The sequence below is a fragment of the Manacus vitellinus genome, unplaced genomic scaffold (genome assembly GCF_001715985.3).
Source record: "Manacus vitellinus isolate BGI_N305 unplaced genomic scaffold, ASM171598v3 scaffold_3_pilon, whole genome shotgun sequence".
NCBI classification, from domain to species: Eukaryota; Metazoa; Chordata; class Aves; order Passeriformes; family Pipridae; genus Manacus; species Manacus vitellinus.
In genome coordinates this window covers 7,968,680-7,989,077 of record NW_021940535.1, presented here as the reverse complement: position 1 = coordinate 7,989,077, position 20,398 = coordinate 7,968,680, and the positions used below count along the sequence as shown (strand labels likewise).

Here is a 20,398-nt window from a genome sequence, read left to right as displayed (position 1 = left end):
GTGCTATAACTTAGAGTGACCACATCTTGTCCAATGCATGACAACGATGAGCCACCTCTCAGGCCTTAGTTTAGTTAACAAGGGCAGACTTTAGAGTTAGATACATATTTAGCACTTCACAGATTGCTGACTTATTACTGAAGTAATGCTTTCTGGGCAAATGTAGTTATCAAGCAGTAACAGGTCTCTTTCAGGGATATTTAGAATGAATCAATGGGACATGGCCTTTTTAATTACATTTTTTTAGCATGGAAAATTACTTCCAGATATCTCCCCATATCCACTGAGTTTACAGAATAACTGAGTAAGCTGTCAAATATCCACTTGCACATATAGCTAGACTGGGTCAAGAAACTAGAAGTCATACTAGTTTATTATTATTCCAGATATTTAACAGCCAGATCCTGCCAGATTTCCTGTCCTACACTTTTGGGCAAAGTCAGTCCACTTTAGATTGCTGCTGGATGAGACATGAGTTAATCCAGACGGTTTTCACTGCAGGGAACTAGGGACCTTTCCCATGAGACTTTCTAGAGGCCCAGCTGAAAGCTTATGAGGCAGGTGTCCCTCCAGTCAGTGCTGCTGGAGAGCAACCAAGGGCTACAGCTTTTCAGATAACCCCAGCTCTTACAAAATCATGCTGGAATATATTACCCACATCCTGGTCAGCAAGATATTTTCATATTGTTTGAACTACAACACTCATGAAATACACCAGGAAAAACTGGCATAGAGCATTCTCAACCTAAAAAGAGCTACTGTTACAGGTTTTTTTATGATTTCAGAATATGCAGGAGATCAACTAGTTTAATTTTACCAGTGTCATTAAAGCAGCTTGCCTTCTCTACACATATAGGATCTAAGGCATGAATTCCCATCCTGCCCAGCAGGAGAATTATCAAGCTAGCAAGATGACAGTCATGTGAGAAAACAGTGTGAACAATGCTAGCAGGAAGAGTAAGCCAAAGAAATTAATCCATCTACACTACAAATAAACGCAGATTAAATGTTTGCAACGAGACAGAAGTCATGCATGCCAGAAACAAAATCTGCCTGAGTAATTTTATTTCTGTGAGTCCTATCAGATGTGTCAATTAGTTAGACTTAGTGTTCCTAAGTCTAATTTTGGCATGAAAAGCTTTTTTTGAATTTAGGTAAGCTTAATGCAAGTGAAGGAAGGTACACTGTGACTTCCACTCATTATTTAAGCATAATGGCATAATGGCTCCACAATTAAGGAGAAATTCAGAGCACTTCAACAGACATTTTTTATAAAACTTAAGGAAAAGATAAAAAGTAGCTAATGAGTGTGCACAAATATATATTTTAGCATATGGACAAAACACTTGAGTTGCATTGACTATCAACAAGAAAAAATATATTTCTAGACCCTTTTTTTAAGTAAAAAGAAAAGTTCAAAACCAAGTTCTGTCAAATCTTGGGCTGCTTGAATCAGATATTTCTAAGCATAAGATTACAGAGAGAGCATATTTTTGATTGTTTTAGTTACACTCCAGGTAGTTCTATCTAAACATAACTATTTTGATATAAACATAACTATTTTGATATAACATTTGCTTCTGTAATTTAAGGTGCATTAATTTAAACAACTTTCAGTTGTGGTTTCTTTTATAGAAAAATTACTTAAATTATAAGCAATCAATTAAGATCAGGGAAAAAATAATCACTAGAACTTTCCTGAGGATGTGTATCTACAGGGAACCCACACATGAAGCACACTTATTTGATGCATTTGCCTCTCCCTTATGTCATCCCTCAGAAGACTTGAATGAAATTCTGAATGGGACCCTTCCTGCTGTAACAACTGTCATCTCCAGTAAAGGATATGATGCTTATGTACTATGGTAGGCACGGCACAACCACAGAACAAAAAGACTGACACTTCATTTGTGCAGTGAATTTTACTGCCCTTGGAATTTCATTAATATCAATGACTGCGGTGGCTGAGGACATCCCTGCATCCTTACAATCTGTGTTGCTTTGAGAACAGTGAGCTTTGCAAGGAACCTAAAGCCAATGCCAAATATCAGAAAGGTAAGTTGGGATAGATCTTGCTCTCCTTTTAGATACTTCTGTAAAAAGGTTTCACATTTTTCTTTTCCAAACAAGCTAGCTAAAACAGCTCTCGTGCAAAAGGAAAGGCTCAGGCTGCATTTAGTTCAAATAAAGAGTACAGAGAAATCAGCCCCGTGTCTCAGAAAACCCCAGTTCAAAATGAATCAGCTATGTGAACCTACTGGCTGCCGGGCAGCCAGATAGAGCAGCTGTCCAAATTTAAAACAGAAAACTCCATCCCAGAGCTCCAGGAAAAAGAGCTGAAATGTCGTCTGTGGCTGGGCATACAGACTTGCAGAACTGGATGAAAAAGCCTGCTACCACTTTGGAACCTGTTGTTCACACACTGACACTTTGTTTATTACCTTGTGACCAAGTTAAGCTTCTAGTAACCACAGAGAACAAGCTGAAAACTAATCTACAGCAAAGGAACTGTCAACATATATGATATTTTAAAAACCTCAGGCTGGACTTACCCATGTACAAAATTACTATCTCTGCAGTCAAATCTTCCCCCTGTTTGAGTACAAACAGTCAAGCTTTGTAAAAGTCAGGGACAGGCTTGGAGTCAGGACCAATGTCTCCTAAAACCTGTAGGTCCATATTTCTATCTTAAGTCAACAATATCCTGTGCCCATTCTATAGGATAACGTCATCTGTCCTCAATAGCAAGGTAATAATAAAAAAAAAAATAAAAAAAATCATTGGATCTATTCATTAGGAAATTTCAATTTTTCTTTTCCTCCCTCTAAAAGAATGTGGAGCTCTTGTGACTCACTCTGCAAAATGCTGATATGTTTTGTAATTAACACTGAATTTACACAGTTTCCCAAAACTACCCTCATCAAGCAAGGGTTTATCTGGAATCAGCTATCCAAGCCAAGCCTTGAGAAACAGATGAAGCTCATACTACAAAAGAGGAGAGATGTCATTATGGCTGATCAGTTTTGTGAGGGCTGTTTCTTCATCTTATTTTTTTGTATGCAAATTCCGAGGCATGCAAGGTACATAATATCCAGAGAAAGATGTCCAAGATCCATCTCTAGGGGACAGAGTCAGTATACAATTCTTCTGTTACGATACACTTGAAGCTAACTACTCAGCCCAGCTGCATTCAAATCTATGGAGCTTGCCTGCCCCCACGAGTTTATAACTGGGAAGCATATAGTAAATGAGCAGCAAACAAGAAAACAATTGGATAAACAACACATAGTATATAAAAAATATGCCATAAATTCAATGTTCCATTGCACCTAGTTTTAAATTAGTACATTTCCATTTGTATGTGGATTTTCTTCAATAGAAGTATGCTTTTTCAAATCACATTGAGTTTAAGAATTTTATTTTACAATTTCACAATTAAAAATACTGGAAAGGTATAAAAATACTTAAAAAAACTTTTCTTCTCTCTTTGCAAAACAATTTTCTTCATTAAGAAAATTATTTAAAGGATGATTCCTTCAACAGATATTTATAACAAGCACAAAATCATCCAATAAAGTATTAAAAAATCAAACCAGAAGGATTGATGTTACACAGAGTCAGTTCATTCACACTCACCAACATACAACTACAGTTATTTCATTCTGTTAGTTTTAACTTCATTCTTAAAGTGATACTGAAAGGTCAAAGAAGCTTGGTGGTTCATCGAGATGTGATTATTTTTTCTTTCTTTTAAATCTGTTCTTCTCTGGAAGGACTACAGCTAAGAGGAATTCAGCTACATATGGTTAAAGGCTGGTTGATCCATTTTAACAATGATCGAGTTGTCAGATGCCCATAGCTCCTGACAAATAAACCTGGGAAATTGCATGCAGCTGCATGGTAAACAAGAACCCCAGCTTTAACATATGGATTTGCTGGCCCCTGTTATCAGTCACTACAAAGATGCATCTGACCCAGGAACCTCATTCTGTACAGTTATCAACTCAGATCAACAGTGCCAAGTTTATGTAAAATTAGTACGTTCTCTATCACTCACATATCATCCACTGCGCGTGCCACAAGGTCTGGCTTTCCTGGTTACAATGTACCCATTTTGGTTAATAAAAAAAAGTTCCTCAAGTTTTCTCCCAGCCATTTAAAATCTCATGCCTCCAAAGAGCAATAATTCTCTTGCATTCCTCTGTTAGCACTCAGGATCAGCAGACTACAGTCTGGTGACAAAGAAAAAACGCATTGTCTTTGGATTTACCAATAAATTTACAGTTTTCATCACCTAATTTTTTTTTTTTTCATTCTTGAGTATTTATTCCACGCTGCAATCTGGAGTCACATGACAGCATCTCCCCTGTGGCCAGAGGAGGTCACCTCTCTCCCTCAGGAGGTTACACCCCACTCACACGTAGGGTAACCAGGCCGTTTCCCTGCTTGTGCCTAGCAGGCACCTACCCACGCTTCCTTGCACTGCTCAAAGTGGTACAGGGGCTTAACAAAGAGATTTGCAGATCAAATGCTAACCCTGGGGACCACCTTCCTCTAAGTTATACCAAAGGAGATATCTCCCACCACTACACATCGACTGGAACATCTCAGCAAATCTAAATGTCAGTGTGGAGAGCTGAGTTTCAGTTGCAAACCTCAGTGTGCAGCGCTTCATTCTACATGCAGCAATACTTCTTCCAGCGCAGCCCTGTTTTTCCCACAGCCTAGCACCATATACATAGCATGACATGAAACCATGGAATGCTTTGTTTATGCCAAACAGTAAGTTAAAACTATAAAACTATGCTTACAGGAAAGAATGCAGTAGGTTACACACCTATGGACTCCTAACAGTACCAAGGACAGGATGGTTGTGAGAGTAAGCTTGAATGATTTTTGTATTTCTGTCTCTCAGTTTTGGAAGAATATTGATACTTTGCTGCTATTGCTCACCTTTGCAGAACACAGTCTGAGCTGGTGATCAAATGTAAGGTTTTCTGATTAGATCTATAACTATATTTAAAAAAATCTCATCTCTTGCAGATTTGTAGAGACTCTTGGGGGTGGGTGGGGGAAAATAACTAAAAAAATCCAGATTGCAAGAAAGCACCCCTGTCATAGAACCTACATAAGGCTGAAAAACACTCAGACACAGGAATATTTTGGAGGGATAAAATATCTCACCAGTAAGTGCCAGAGAGGAAACCCCACTTACAGTGAATTGTATCACAAACGACATCATGAAAGCCAAATTAAGTAACGTACAGAGGCATCATTTAGCCTAAACATCAAACATTTGCTGGCATTCAACTGACAAATGGGAATTTACAGCCCAGAACAGTTATTTCTACTATTTCTAAGGCTGAAAAGATTGTGTATCCATGCAAGTAAGCTGTTGAAAAACTTCTGTGAACAACTGACATCTGGTACGATGCTAGTGCCCTCTGCTGTGCAATATTATAGATTAGTTATCAGCTTTCTTTTAAAATTAGGTTCAGCTGTACTCCAAATAATACTGAGCCATATACATAGGGTAAGTCAAGTATTTCTATCTTCAGGTGAATTGTAAAGAAAAACAATCCTGACAGACATTCAGTATTACTGTAAAGACAAGATCCAAGTACTCTCTTAGAAAACATTTTGTGAGATTGTCATGTGGAGCTGCACATTGCAAAATAGTCTAAAATAGTCATCTAATAAAATTAAAACTTTCTTTTGTTTTTCAACAAGTGAAATGGAGACTTGGTTTGGGGTTTTGGTTTTTGCTTTGTTTGTTTGTTTTTGTTTTTTTTTCAGACTGAATTATCTCCATATAGCTTCAGAAAATTTAAATCATCAGTTCATTTCTATGTCCTTCTTTCACTCTGTTTTTCTTTCATTGTACTTCACATATTTTGTTCACCTTCTCATACAGTTTTCAGCACCTCTCCTTGTGGTTGCTCTGTTAGAGATCTATTAAGCAGCAATATTCACAGGAACATTAGGGAAGGAAGACGGCAAAAGCAAACAGAAACTCGAAAAAGTGTTTGAATTACGGGTAAATCTGGTTGCGTCACTTGCAGTTCAGGTTGTCTGACACTTTCCACTTTTAGACTTTAGTATCTGATACTTTACAATAATTTTAACTATTAGAACAGAATGCCTAACTTTTTCTTTCTGTTCAAAAGCCTTAGCAAGATTTAGCAAACTATTTGATCATTTTTAGGCATGTTTTTTAAGCTCTGCATTGCTCTTATTAAATCAATTTTTACATAACTGTTTTGTCAAGAAACCCCAGCCCACTCATGCTACGCAAGAAAAACTTCTAAGACTTGCTCTTGTGTCAGTTTTGAGATTCCTTTTGAACATAGCCTACATTTGACTGAATTAGAAATGCTCAGGATTAACTGAATTTAACAAATCTCTTTGAAACACACACGGGTTTTTTTCTGAAGATATTATCTGTCCTGAGCATTCCCGGGCCCCATCTTCCAAGTTTAGAGAAAAAAACAAACCAGGAGTGGAGTGGAAAGAGAAGGGCTCACAGAACAGTGAGATGTGAGTGTCAAAGTCAAGCATTTGGGAGCAGAAAGGCTTAGAAGAAGAAGCACTAGAGTGTTAGGGCAGAAAACAAGACAGATGGGAAGGAAAACTACAAATATCAGCCTAGAGCTGAACAAGAGACAAGGATCATGACAGAAATAAGGCGCAAAGTGTAAAGGAGGAAAAAAGCAGAGGTAGATAAAAGAAATACTGCATATGCATGTATTTCAATGGGACAAAGAGTAAGGGAATGAATTAAGGCTTTAATGGTTATCTTATTTCTACCTTTTCCTAAAATTCAGCTTTGCTGCTCTTCTAGTACAATGTGGTGCCGCACTTCTGGTGCACACAATATTAATAAAAAACACAAGTATTTCAAACATTTACATCCATTCAGATATTTTTATTGGTTTAAGACCAATATTACTCAAGGTCCTAGGCTGTTAATCCCAGTGATTAGATCTTGTTCTTGTGATATTCCTATACACAGCAACAGGATTATAGAGATAAATGTTGTTCTCTGAAAACAAAATGACAGAACTGGTCCTCAAGATCTGTTTTTTCTCAAACACTTCCAAAGAAGTGTTTATGAAAGCAAAAACAGTCATATAAATCTGCCACTTACTATGTCTCTTTACTTAAAAGATGATCAATTACTGAAAGTGACAGTCACTATACAAATACATTCTTTCATAATAACTAGAAATAAATACGTATCATTAGCTTTCATCTTTCAAAACTTACCCCAAGGAATAAATCAGTAATGGTTTTTTTCTAAAATAGGCGCTGAAAAATTTCAGCTTCAAAACGAAATGACACAATGGAGAATGATGCTCGCAAACAACGGAGAAGAGCAACCTCTAGTGGTCATAAAGGTAAAAACGAGAGGAGAAATCCTATCTATATTCCTGTCTTGGCCCACTGGTCCAACAAAAGGGAATTTCAGTGGCAAAGGGCAGAGCATGTTTTGTTTTTTTTCCTGGTCATACCATCTGCAAATTTAAATCTGTTAAATAAAAAGATGCTCAAATCTACAAACCATGTATTACAATGAAAGGTGAAAAGAAGATTCTCCTTTCTGGTGGACTGAGATAAGACATGGGTATTGCTGTGCTGAATTGTGCTTAATTATTACCTATCATTAGTAAATGACAAAATGTTTTACTTCAGAGTGAGCCATTGTTACATATAGAAATAGGGCAACTGATCTGAGGGGTCTGGCACTTGCTTCTGTTTTGAGGCAAAGCAGCCTCAGCTACTGCATATCTGAAAAGCTCAGCAAAAGAAAATCTTCTCTGAGTTGTTTTTTTTTCCCTAGCAACAACTGATTTCACAAGTTTTGAAATAGTAGATAGAGAAAGAGAGGGCTGTAGGAGTAGAAAGAGTGGAGGATGGAAAATTACTAATAGCTTTCAGTAGTACAGACTATCTGTCATCTATGCTGTTCTACCATTAAGCCAACTATTAAATCTTATCAATTTAAAATTTAAAAAGGATCAGATCTAGATTAGCACATATACAGTATTATTCTAAAAATGTTCCTCTGCCACTGCCAAAGCTAACAAGAGAATCTGAATGTAAGAAAGCAATACTTCTATTACCGTTGAAAAGCTTTCCCAAAGGATAAAAACCTATGATCACTGCAGAATATCACCGGCTGGAGGAAACAACAGGGATTTGTGAACCAAATAGCTGAAAATGACCATTCATGACCTTTGTGATGAGTTTTTCAGCATTTAATACCAGTTCCAGATTTCAGTTTCAAATCACAGAACTTCAGCTTCCTGGTCAGGGTTTTTCCAGTCCGACAACTCATAATGCTGTAGGACTTCAAACAGTCAGGTCTTCATTTTTTAGGAAGAAAAATTATGACCATCCTCAGGTCTTCAACAAGAATAGCTAAGTAAAGGCATCACACGGGGTCTGCTTTGTCCACTTCCCTCTCACTCTCCCTCCTGGGAAAGTTTTATCCTCCCTGGTTTGCAGACTGCTACCATTAATCCAGATGACCAGCTGGAACAAAGAGGCTTCAGAGACTAGCTGACATTAGTAACTCCACAGAATGTAAGGACTATTCATATTCCTGCAGGGCTTGGCATCCCAACCCCATCCTGGTCTTGCTCCATTTTAACTTTCTAAAGCTTTAATCAATCTACTGCTTAATTGACTACCACTAATCCACACCATGCAAACTACTCAGAGTTGTGCACTGCCCTTTCACTGCACGACTTCACTCTCTTTACTTTCCATCAGTCAACAATAAAGGATGAATTATTATCACACAGTAACCTAAGTACTGATCTACTGTCTTTCTATCACTGCAAATCTGAACTTTCTTTTAATACACACACACCATCCCCAGGAAACCTGTGACTCAAATCTGTGGTCAAATAATTTATCGCTATAGGTTACAATAAATCAGCAGTTTAAGCTAAATTCTTCAAAACTAGGATGCAATTATTTCACAGCCCAGAATAAAATAAGCAAAAAGTAACATCATATCTTTAAAAAAAAAAGTTTAATCTATGTTTGAACTATTCAGGTCACAATCCCACAACATTATGTTAAAAAAAATGAAGGGGAAAGCATTTTGTCTATAGATCATTTAAGAGGTGGGGTTAGTAGTGCTGACTATTATTACCATTGCCCAGTGTTTCCCATTACTAGATGCTGTTCCCAGCTTTTAATGTCTTGGATAGCACTTATCAGGCAATTGAAATTTTTCACAGTGAGGCAAATATTAATATTGGGACCATGTAGCTAAAACCAGCCAATCCATTACTGAAAATACAGCACAGGAAAAATGCAAATTGTTGATTGTCTTTAGAAAGTCCTGACAAGTTTCGGTGCAGGGGCTGGAAATGAGAGCCAGCTGACTGAGCAGGCTTCATACTGATGGGGGAAAGAACAGAGTAGGAGGAAGAGGTAGAGAGAGGGAGACAAGGGAAAACCCAGAGGAGAAGCACATCACAAGGAAGGAGTGAGAATGAAAAAAAGGCGAAATTTAGAGAGATTGAATGAATGAAATCATGGGGATTGGCGATCAGACAAAGAGATGGATCCAAATGGAGGTCAAAATGGAACAAAGAGCCCAAGGGGATTGGGAAATGAAAACCAAAGACTAGGGAAAGAAATGGAGAGAGAAAAGCCATAGGAGCTAAGGAGTTGGAAAGCAAAGTGAGATACCACAGTAAAGAGACTCAATAGAATATATCAAGACCTGAAGGAGGTTACTGAACACAATCAATTTAATTTGTCAAAGGATAAATATTCTGTCATACAGAAGACAGCCTGAGAAGGGTTTCCATTTGAGATGGCTGCAGGAAAAAAATATAAAGGAAGAAGCAGAATGGATGCAAAGGCAATAAATCATTCTGGGTTGTTATCCAGGCAGCTCCTGTCTTTGTCTTAAGTTACTCTTGGCCACAGCAATCTAAGGACTATCCATTCCATACAGCGAATGGCTAAGTTTCACCTGCTCTGGAGGAAAACCCCCTGGCTCACTACAGTCTGACACGTAAATGGGTCATGCTTGGAAAGGTAGTGTCTTGAACAGCTACTTCCCATTTGCTGGTGGAACAGAGCTAACCTAAACTTCAGGCCAAACCTATCGGTAGAGTCAGCAACAGATCTGGCCTGGTGAGAAGCTATGCCTAAAGACAAGGAGACTTTAAGAGAGACTGCCGGACAGGTGACGTACAAGACAGTCACTAACTCTATACTCTTCGTTTTCCAAATACCTGGTTTAATACACTCAGCTCAACAGACAGTAACACTTGTACAGGTCTAACAAAAGCCATGCACTGAGGAAAGCAGTGGGTGTTCCAAAAAATAAAGTCCTGAGAGTATATTCCTTTAGCCAGAAAATTCAAGAAGGGAAAAAATATTCCCTTCATCTCTAAATGGGCAACACTATCCCTAGGCTTCAGCTAATGAACTATTCAAAGAGACAATGAGAAGCACCACAGAAGAACTCGTGAGAAACCTGAATAGTTCTTATCTTCAGAGCGCTACTTGGATATTGTGCTGTAACACAAGGGATTTTTGAAGAAGATGATCAAAAGATAAAACAAAGTAGCTGCTCATCTGGGACGTGAAGAAGAAAAAAAACGTACAAGTCTGGAAAAAATCTCAAAAGCAAGTCAGGTTTACATTCTGCCTAAGGCATGCTTTGGCTATTCTCAACTATCTTTGAAGTTTCTTTCCAGAGATCTCTACAAGACAAATTCTCCAAATTATCTATTCTGGTGCTGCTTCTCCTCATACTAGAAAGTTTTTGCAACGTCTAACAAATAGGCTATGTGGTTATTTAAGTCATCCATCTAATTACTCATGTCTCCTTTCAGACTTCTCTAAGCAACCTTGTTTGTTGGGGTTTTTCTCATATAGTACTCATGGGTTTGTTTCCTGGATGCACCACTGTGAAACATATACAAACTTTCTCATAAAGGATCGAGCTCCATCTTTAAACTAGTAGCAACTTTTGTCCCCGTCGTTCCAACTAAAAATCTTTCCCATAAATGGATTGCCATCTCTTCCTTTTAGCTTACATATAGTTTCCTCCGTCTCAGTACTTTTACACTTCAGACTTCCACAGCATTCAGCCTGATTGGCTAAACAAGGTAACCTTTCTAAATCAACTCTTGTAAGACATCTCCCTTATCACTGCACAAGCCTCACACTCTGCATACATCTCACATTCAGTCACTCCAGGAGTCACTGTATAGTTTACTGAAATTATATAGTGTTCTAGATATGTCTGAGAAATGCAGAAAATGGCCTCAACAGTTTATCTGCTTTAAAAATATCTTTCCGGATATATCCTAGCTTAATATTTGACTTTTTTGTGGCTATGTTGTACAATCTCTCTTATCTTTTGCTAGAGACAAGATACTTGCCTGAAGGTGAAATTCTTGCCAGGGGTCCTAAATGAACACCATATTTCTTTGTATCACTGAACGAAATTACATTTCTGTCTCTGTAATCCAAAAGGTCATCTAATCTGTGAATAACATGGTGATTCTTTCATCAGTGCTTCCCATATTTGTTTCATCAGAAGATTTCATCTGCATATGTTCATTCCCTTATGTCCCCACCACTAATATTTTGAAAGTCAAGCCCATGCCTTCCTCTTGAAGAACACTCCACTATTCTCTATTTTGCTTTTAATTGTCACTTTTTATCAGACAGTTCCTTACTGATTTCAAAGCTCCTTCATTAAACCACATTTCATTTTACTACACTAATAAATTCCAACGTGGCACAGTAGAATTATGAAATCACTTTCCATGTTGGTTTTTTGCATTTATACTAACCACTTATATTTAATTAAAGAAAATTCAAACAAAACAAACAAATAAAAACCCAGAAGCTCTACACACCAAAAACTTCAGAAAACCTGTTCTAGGATGATAATTTTGGGGTTTTTTTCCCCAACATTTTAAGCTACCTAAGCTTCTTAGAATTTGTTCACGGCTGCCTCTAAACAAATCCATTTGCTAAAACTTCTCAATGACAGTAGCAATGTTTAAAAAATTATTATGAAAATATACAGCATTATCAATTTTTAGTAACTATTACCTACCTCGATTATGGGAATTAAGTTTACTCGAATGTAAGGGAGAGTATTCAGGCTATTTAATTTGCAATTGACTCAGAAAATAATAAATAATTCAATAGGGTGGAGTGTATCTTAGATCTCCTAATTGGGTATTTTAGTTGTATTTATTAGTATTTTAATAAATGTCCTCAAGACTGTCTCCTCTGAAATTCTCTTTGCTCATAATAAACAGTTTATCACAACCATCTGGAGAGGTCTTGTGGTTGCTTTAAAACTGAATGGATGTCTTTAACTATGAAGTTTTACAAATTATATTGTAAACTTCTGAAACCATGTCTGGACTTTGTCTCTTGTGGACATTTTATTTGTAGTGGGGCAAGACTTTTTGATGTGGCTGAGAAAAATAAATAAGATTCTTGCATTTCCCATACAGAAAGAGAACAAGCAGTTCAGGAACAACTTAATGGCTAGACATAGTTTTACTCTCTCCTTTGGAATGAATGTTTAATCAGTTCAAGAAATTAGCTTCCTGACCATCAGTACCAGTGGAATGAAGACAGCATTCAAAGTCAGCCTCCTATTTGGCGAGTTTCTTGTGCCACACAGTCAAAACAGGGGGAAGAGAAACCTCCCACTATTCAGATTATAGATCAATTTGCTAATGCAACCCTTTACCTGCAACTTATGAAAGCACTGAGGAAACTTTAATGAAAATAAGTAGATGGGGTGAAGGCAGCCAAGAATCCGGTAAGAGCACTGCCCATGCAAGAGGTTGGGGATAACCAGTCAGATTTCACAACAGATCCTGCTTCCTTCCCCAGCCCTGTGAGGACAGTCATATTCCTCTTCAGCTGAGAAAAAAGTGTACAAGCAGTGTCACCTGGACTCTTAGCTCAAGGTAAAACTTCTGTACAAGAGCAGAATAACTCTTCTTGCAGTTCACCATTGACATTTTTATTATTTGTACATTGCCTCATCACACTGTCAGTAGGATAACCTACCTCCCATTAGGATTCTTGTTATGGTGTTCCTTTCACAGCTTACTTTCACATATTTCTTCTTATCTCCCATTATGCCTCCCCGCATTTTCTTCATTGCTTTAATCCCAGTTCCATTCCCTCCTAAACTTTGCTCCCTATCCCCTTGTGAAAGGCTATCATAATTAAATAGTAAACAGTGCTGCAGTTACCCTTGACAACTGTCAGAGTGTTTTCAGTAGGCTTCCCAATGAAAAGCCCAAATGAGAGGAATGAAGATAATGAATGAGTCTCTGCTGCGCAGGCAGCGCAAGAGAGTTCCTGCAAATTCAGACAAGACTAACACATTTTGATTCATACCAAGTGTTTTCCTAACAACCCTATCAACTAAAACATGTTGTTGTGAATAATCTCAGCTCTGAAGAATCAAAATATGTCCTGTGAGATAAACAAAACCATTGGAATAACTAGTGCCAGACTTCAAAACAAGTGATACTAAGTCCTTGTTAAGAAGCAGAAAAAATAGAATTGAAATTCATATCTGTGTGTGAGTACTAGTTCAAATTCTGTTAGGTATTCTGTTATACACTCAGTTTTCTAGCTCCAGTTTTAAGAAAGCAAGATCAGATTTTCAGAGGAGCTGAGTTTTCAGTATCTCATAAAACTAGAGTGAGCAGTAGATGTCTGAAAGTGATCAGCCTGAAGTAGAGAACAATTGTTTTAAACTTCTCTCCTTGATTCTTCCATATGCCACAATCTCTGTATGTACAACTCCACGATGACTTCAGCATACGCCATTATTCCCTCTGTGTTTGTCACCATTTCCTTCTTTGCCACCAGCTACTTTTCCTTCTCCTATGACAGTGGCCCCCACCTCTGTTCTCATCTACCCCAAGCTGGAGGCTCTATATCCAGCCCATCTGTCTCTAAACTAGGGTCTGCATTTTCTTTTAGTTTTAGCCTTGAGGGCAGAAAGTCCTCTGCTCATCTCCTTATAGGAATTGACAGTCTCAGAAGCTGGGATAGCAATGGTCTTCTATCACATAGGAACTGAGAACAGATTAATAGATAACAAAAAACACCCCCATACTGAACTTCAAAAGCTTCTCAAAGCACTAGTTTTATGATGATGCTTACAGCCCCAAAATGCCAAGATCTTCCCTTCCCATTTATTTACTTATGACTCCTTACAGATACAACAGCACTGATCCAGCAGGAATTTTTCCTTACTCATCAGTCATGAAAACAACTATCAGAATCCAGACAGCCTCTACCCAGTTCCCTTATGGTTTTGGGAGAACTGAGCCCTACACCACAGAGCTGAGCAGAGCACTCAAACTGCACAGTGAATTTCAGCTTGCACCAACAGTGTTGAAAACTGCAGCTACTGTACTATATTCACTGTACATTTGCCAGGCCGACAGCACAGTAACAAATCACGTAAGCTATGAAGCATACCATTTTACCCAAGGAGAAAGAAAACTGCATACTAACCTAGAGCAAACAATAAATCAAGATACTGATTGCAGTGTACATATGCATGCCCTGTTTCCAGAGGGGGGAACTACACATTATTTATCAATATATAGTATGCAACAGTTTAGCCGGATTGTGCTTTGCTCCCCAACACAGTTTCAGGCAAGACTAGAATTCCAATTCATCTGATCAAGTCCGGGTAAGAGATTCTGCATCCTCTATTCAGAGGTGGAAGGACTTCAAACAAACAAAACACAAGGTCCTACAAGTGAATACCACTGAGATCTATCTCAGATTTATTGTGTTCATCAATCCGTATCATTATTAACAGACTACGATGACTTTACAGGGCTGAAACAGATCCATTAGTCAATGCTTGTTCATCAAAGATATCATTAAAAGTTAGATTTTAGTTATGACATGTCATTCAAAACTACATGCTTCAATCTCAGGTAGTTATTTCTTGCAACTAGAATTAGAGTTGTTCAGGTTGGAAAAGACCTCTAAGATCATTGAGTCTATCTGTGCCATGATCACCCCTAAAATACATCCCTAAGTGCCATATCTATGTGTCTTTTAAACACCTTCAGGGCTGGTGATTCAAGCACTTCCCTGGGCAGCCTTTTCCAATGTTTGACAAGCCCTTCCGTGAAGAAATTTTATGTAATATCTAATCTGAGCCTCTCTTGTCATGTTGCTTGTTACTTGAGAGAAGAGACTGACCTCCCACCTTGCCACCACCTCCCTTCAGGTGCTTGTGGAGAGAGATAAGGTCTCCTCTGAGTCTCCGTTTCTCCAAGCTAAACAACAACAGCTCCCTCAGACGTTTTTCACCAGATTTGTGATCCAGACCCTTCACCAGCTTCATTGCCCTTCTCTGGACTTGCTCTGGCACCAGAATACCTTTCTTATAGTGAGGGGCCCACAACCAAACACAGGATTTGAGGTGTGGCCTCACCAGTGCAGGGGGACAATCATTGCCCTGGTCCTACTAGGCACACTGTTTCTGGTACAAGCCAGGATGCCACTGGCCTTCTTGGCCATCTTGGCACACGGTTGGCTCATATTCAGCCAGCTGTTGACCAACACCACTGGGTTCTTTTCCTCTGAGCAGCTTTCCAGACACTCTTCCCCAAGCCTGGAGTGTGTCATGGGGTTGCAAGACCCAGCACTTCACCTTGTTTAACCTCATACAGTTGGTCTCAGTTATCTTCCACACACTTCAGGAACCTCCTAACACTATTTCCTCTCCACTGTATCATATTTCCAGCTGACAGCTGGTAAGTTTAAAGTCCCCCATGAGAACAAGGATTAGAGATTCCAAGACTTCTCCCAGATGCTTATGGAATATTTTGTCTGCCTCTTCATCCTGGTTGGTGGTCTGTAACAGACTCCCACCATGACATCTGCCTCGCTGGCCTTCCCCCTGGTCCTGACTCATAAACATTCAACCCTTCCATCACCATCATTAAGATCTAGGCAGTCAAAACATTTCATAACATAAAGGACTATCCCACTGCTTCTCCTTCCTCTCCTATCCTTTCTAAAGAGTTTATAGTCACTCATTGCAGCACCCTAGCTTCTGCTAAAGCTGTAAACTGGGATTTCTGGGGATGGGAGGAAAGTTATTCCCTTTTAGGAAATAGCAGACCAAGTAAGAGAAGTGACTGATTAAAATATGTACTATAATGGATGCCCTCACCCACTTTCAGTGGACCACCACAAAAAAATACTCACAATAAATCCAAGTTTTTTATAGTCTCGAGTATACATAGACTTGCGTTTCTCCATACTGCCACTACTGTTGTTAGGTTCAGACTCTGCATCAAATGCAATTCTTCGGAGTTCAAATATGATATCCCGTTGAGCCTATGTGAAAACAAGGTTAAAAAAAATTGGTTAAATAACTTAACTTTCAATTTAATAAATAATACCACAAAAGGTGTTTCAAAACACTGTATTCCCTCCAATGCCCAACCTTTCTGTGTCTAAGTTCCCTACTTTGTACTTGGAGGGACAGTCAGTAAGAATGACCTTGTGGTTCTCATTTTCAAAAGTCATCACATTCAGGAGATTCACACTAAGGTGCCCAAGTGTTGACTTTAAGAAGCAGGACCCACGTTATCAAAGTCTAACTACACACTTAATTTTAACCACAGAAGCCAAGAGATTACACAAATTTCAAATTAAGCTGGTAATGAAGCTGGTACTTAAATACTTTCCTGGATGAAATCAAAATGACTCAGCACTCCGAATTCGTTTTTGTAACTGTCCATTTTTTGCTACCACAGAAATCAGCAAGAGAGGAATTACTACACTTACACATCGCTACACCCTATCATAATACTAACAACACTGTGTTAGTGACTCTCTACGGAGATATGTGCTAGTTGACTGCATGTACATTCCCAAGGGTCAAACTTCCCTGCCTCAAACTTAAGAAACAGGAAGGATAGAAACCTACAGCATGATGTTACTTATGGTAAAACTATCTAGCTGTCCCACCTTCTCTTCTCCAAATTATCAGCAAGTCTAAACATAACTTCCTCTTAAAAATGAAATCAGGTTCCTCCTTGTCCAGAGCCTAAAAAAGGCCACAAAAAATAAACAAACAAAACAAATCTTCCATATGGTTCATTGACCATATATTTAAACCTCTTGAATCTCTTAGGGGATTAAGTGTCTCTTTTTGCACAGTGAACTATATTAAAGCCAGTGTTTGGACACAGAAGCAATAAACTAATGAACAACTACCATATAGGTTCCCAGTATGAAAAACAGGGTTTATTGTTACACAAAATTAACTTCAAATCTAGCATGCCAGATAGTTTTCATTTAAACATTCAATTTAGCTCTACAGAAGTACTTTTAGGAAGGACCATACATCTCTGTTGCTTCTGAGAAGCACACAAAGGAAACACGCTGGATTGGAGCTCAGAGTTTCTGCTCAGCAAGACACAAAATTCAGTTCATGGAACTATGTGCTAAGGAGAATGGCCTGGCCATTTTGTTCTCCTTTTTCACAATGAATGCAATAGCCAGTACATCTTATCACAACCAAAAAACATCACCCAACTTCACAGAGAGAGAAAATTAATGACTTATGTAAGTGTTCCTAGAAGTGTTTTTTCCTTCATAAAGAGCTTTAGGTACATCACTGAACAGTCGTCTGCTTCCCGCTAAGACTAGATCATGCCAGATGCTTACCTGATCTTGTGGATCCATTTTTGTCATCATTCTGTCTTCCAGAAGATTAAAGGTAAGTACTTGAAGAACATAAAGCTGATGTGCCATTTCATTATTGATGGCCCTCTGTGCCCTGATAACATGCTGCAAAGAAAGAGAGACTTTGGTGAATATCATCTTATAAGAAAAGTGCATTAGGTGCAGTCAGGTATTTCCATTTTTCTCAGTATGTGTTTCCTATGCAATAGTGTATATATGCTCCAGAAAAGGAAAAAAAAACAATAAAACACAAAAAAACCCCACAGACAATCAAACCAGGACTAGCACTACTGATTTACACACTGTATAAGCAACTTTTAGGGACAGGACTTTACACTAGGTAGGGCCTGTGCATATACTGAGAAGTGGCTTTAAAAAAAACAGTGCTGAGAAGTCACTTCAAAGAAAAATTAATTCCATACCAAGAGCGTTAGAGCTCTGTATTTTTAATTATTTTTTTTTAAAAGAGAGTATATTAAGAACATATTTAATAGAGTAGCTGTCTGAGTAGAAAAGTATTCAGGCTGCAAAGACAGACAGAGAATACAGTGATTTAACAGGGCTCAACAGGGAGTCAACATCACACCACAATCCTGCTTCTACCAGACTACTCCATTCAGTATGAGGAAAATTGCTTAGAAATATATTAGCATACAATGCCCCACAGGTGCAGAATTATCCCCTTCAGAAGGTAAACACAAAACTGATGGACAATTTAAAAATCCCTGGTGTGCCAAAAACACCACGTTGTTCTAAATGGGAAACAGACCCAGGTCACTAAATACAGCAAAGTACATAAGGAAAGAGTCATCAAGGAGGAGATGGATACATCAACATATATTGTACAGTTCCAGAGAACAAAGGAATCTGTCTGCCAAAAGGCACTGGAGCATTTTATGACAATAAATAAACACCTAAGAATATTATCCATGTGATTATTACAAATTCCCTACAAGCTCAAACAGTGTAAAACCATTCCTTCTGAAATAAATTCTGAGGGGTTTGTACACATCACTGAAATTATGACAGTGAACGAGAAGGTGCGAGGGGTTGTTTGTTGTTTGGTTTGTTGTACACCAAGAAAGCACACTTTCCTTTGTTCCCTTGAAGATGTAATCTACTCTAAGGGTCAAAGGCAAAATCCCTCTGATTTTCCATGATAGCAGGTGCTGGTCTTCTATATTATATTCATTAACTCTACTTCATGCTTCTTTTGTGCAAGCCATGACAAATTGTGTGCAACTTTATATCGAGACAGAATAATCAACAGAACAAAAAAATACCAAGGTGTTCAGTATTATATTTTCATGAAGAAACCACAACTTATTTTAAGGGGAAAAGAACTTTTCTAAAAAGCAGTTTCGGACCCACTCAACAACCAAACCCTTATCTTCTGTGCTACAGCTATGAACACCAAAACTTGAGTCACCTCTTCTCTCTTCTAGTGAACAGTAACTTTGAAAACTGTATACTTACAGTTAAGATGATGGAACGAAGCTGCTTTTGTGCCAAAATATTTGCCATTTCCTGATTTAGTAAAAAAAGAAAAAAAAAATTAGCCAGAAGCAGGTGTTTTAGTGTCATACCTAGAAGAATACACTGACTTGCAAAGGTCTTATGTTTCTGTAGTGTTATTTATAAATTACAGTCATTTGTCATCAGCTAAATGACTGTATGCCTTTTTTGGGGTATCATAAACTCAGATTACCCTACCATGAGAAAAGGGGCAAAAAAAGGTTAAAATTATGACACAAACTGAGGACTTTGATGATTCAAAACCAGCAGCGAAAGACTTCAGAAGAGACCTCTGTGAGTTCAACAGAGTATTTACACCCTTGTTCAAGCACAATCTTTCCCCACAAACAATACAGAAGAAAGCATGGACTGGAAGTCAGCCAGGATTTTAAAACAAGATGTCAATCAACATGCTTATTTAAAATAATATTTTGGCTGTTTAAAAGTTAAGTGCTCTAACTTTCACTCAATAAATCAGCCTACAACTCAGTACTGTTTCATTATAACAAAGAATACTTTTCCCCTGTATTTTAGAAGCAATGTTGACATTGGTCCATGTTCCACAATTGCAATTTTGCTTTAAATTAACTTCTCTTTCTAGACCTGTTTGAAATCAATGCTTACACATGCTTAAGGAAACTCTTAGGATGCACTGTGATTCTGTGCAGTTGGCACCATATAAAAAATATTGTTCATATTCAGGAGAAATAAATTTAAAAAAAGATCCTGTTGAACTTTGTGAGAGCTGAAGAGTAATATAGAGTACATACTGGTTACTTTTATATAACAAAAAAGAGACTAGAAAAATGGAAAACTAAGGTTGTTACATAAAACACACAAAGAACTGGATTGCTGAAACAGGGCTGCAGAAACAGTGTAAATAAAGCAAGTGTTAGGGTGAGAACCTGCTTGCAAAAAGAAAATAATTCAAGGTGTGAAACGAGAGGCAGTCATGGGTGTTGAGCTGTTTTCTTTGTAACAGACAAAGGGTGCTTGCAACAGAACATGGGTGCGATAAAGAAGAAGGGACAAAAGGGAAACTCAGCTTTAGATTTTAAGCTAAGAAGGTTTCAATTGCATGTAACAGCAAAGGAATGGATGACACAGATGGTTCTTTTGGAAA

General features: G+C 38.1%; 1 protein-coding gene across 1 annotated transcript in view; it reads right to left on the bottom strand.

Annotated features, from left to right (window-relative positions):
- Positions 1 to 20,398, bottom strand: part of ELMO1 (engulfment and cell motility 1) — a 314,729-nt gene that overhangs the window by 172,790 nt on the left and 121,541 nt on the right. The window contains exons 12-14 of the mRNA XM_018075779.2: positions 19,237 to 19,287; positions 17,743 to 17,865; positions 16,273 to 16,404 (exon numbers count right to left, since the gene is read on the bottom strand). Of these exons, the coding sequence (XP_017931268.1) occupies positions 16,273 to 16,404; positions 17,743 to 17,865; positions 19,237 to 19,287 (306 nt within the window). The remainder of the gene's footprint in view (positions 1 to 16,272; positions 16,405 to 17,742; positions 17,866 to 19,236; positions 19,288 to 20,398) is intronic.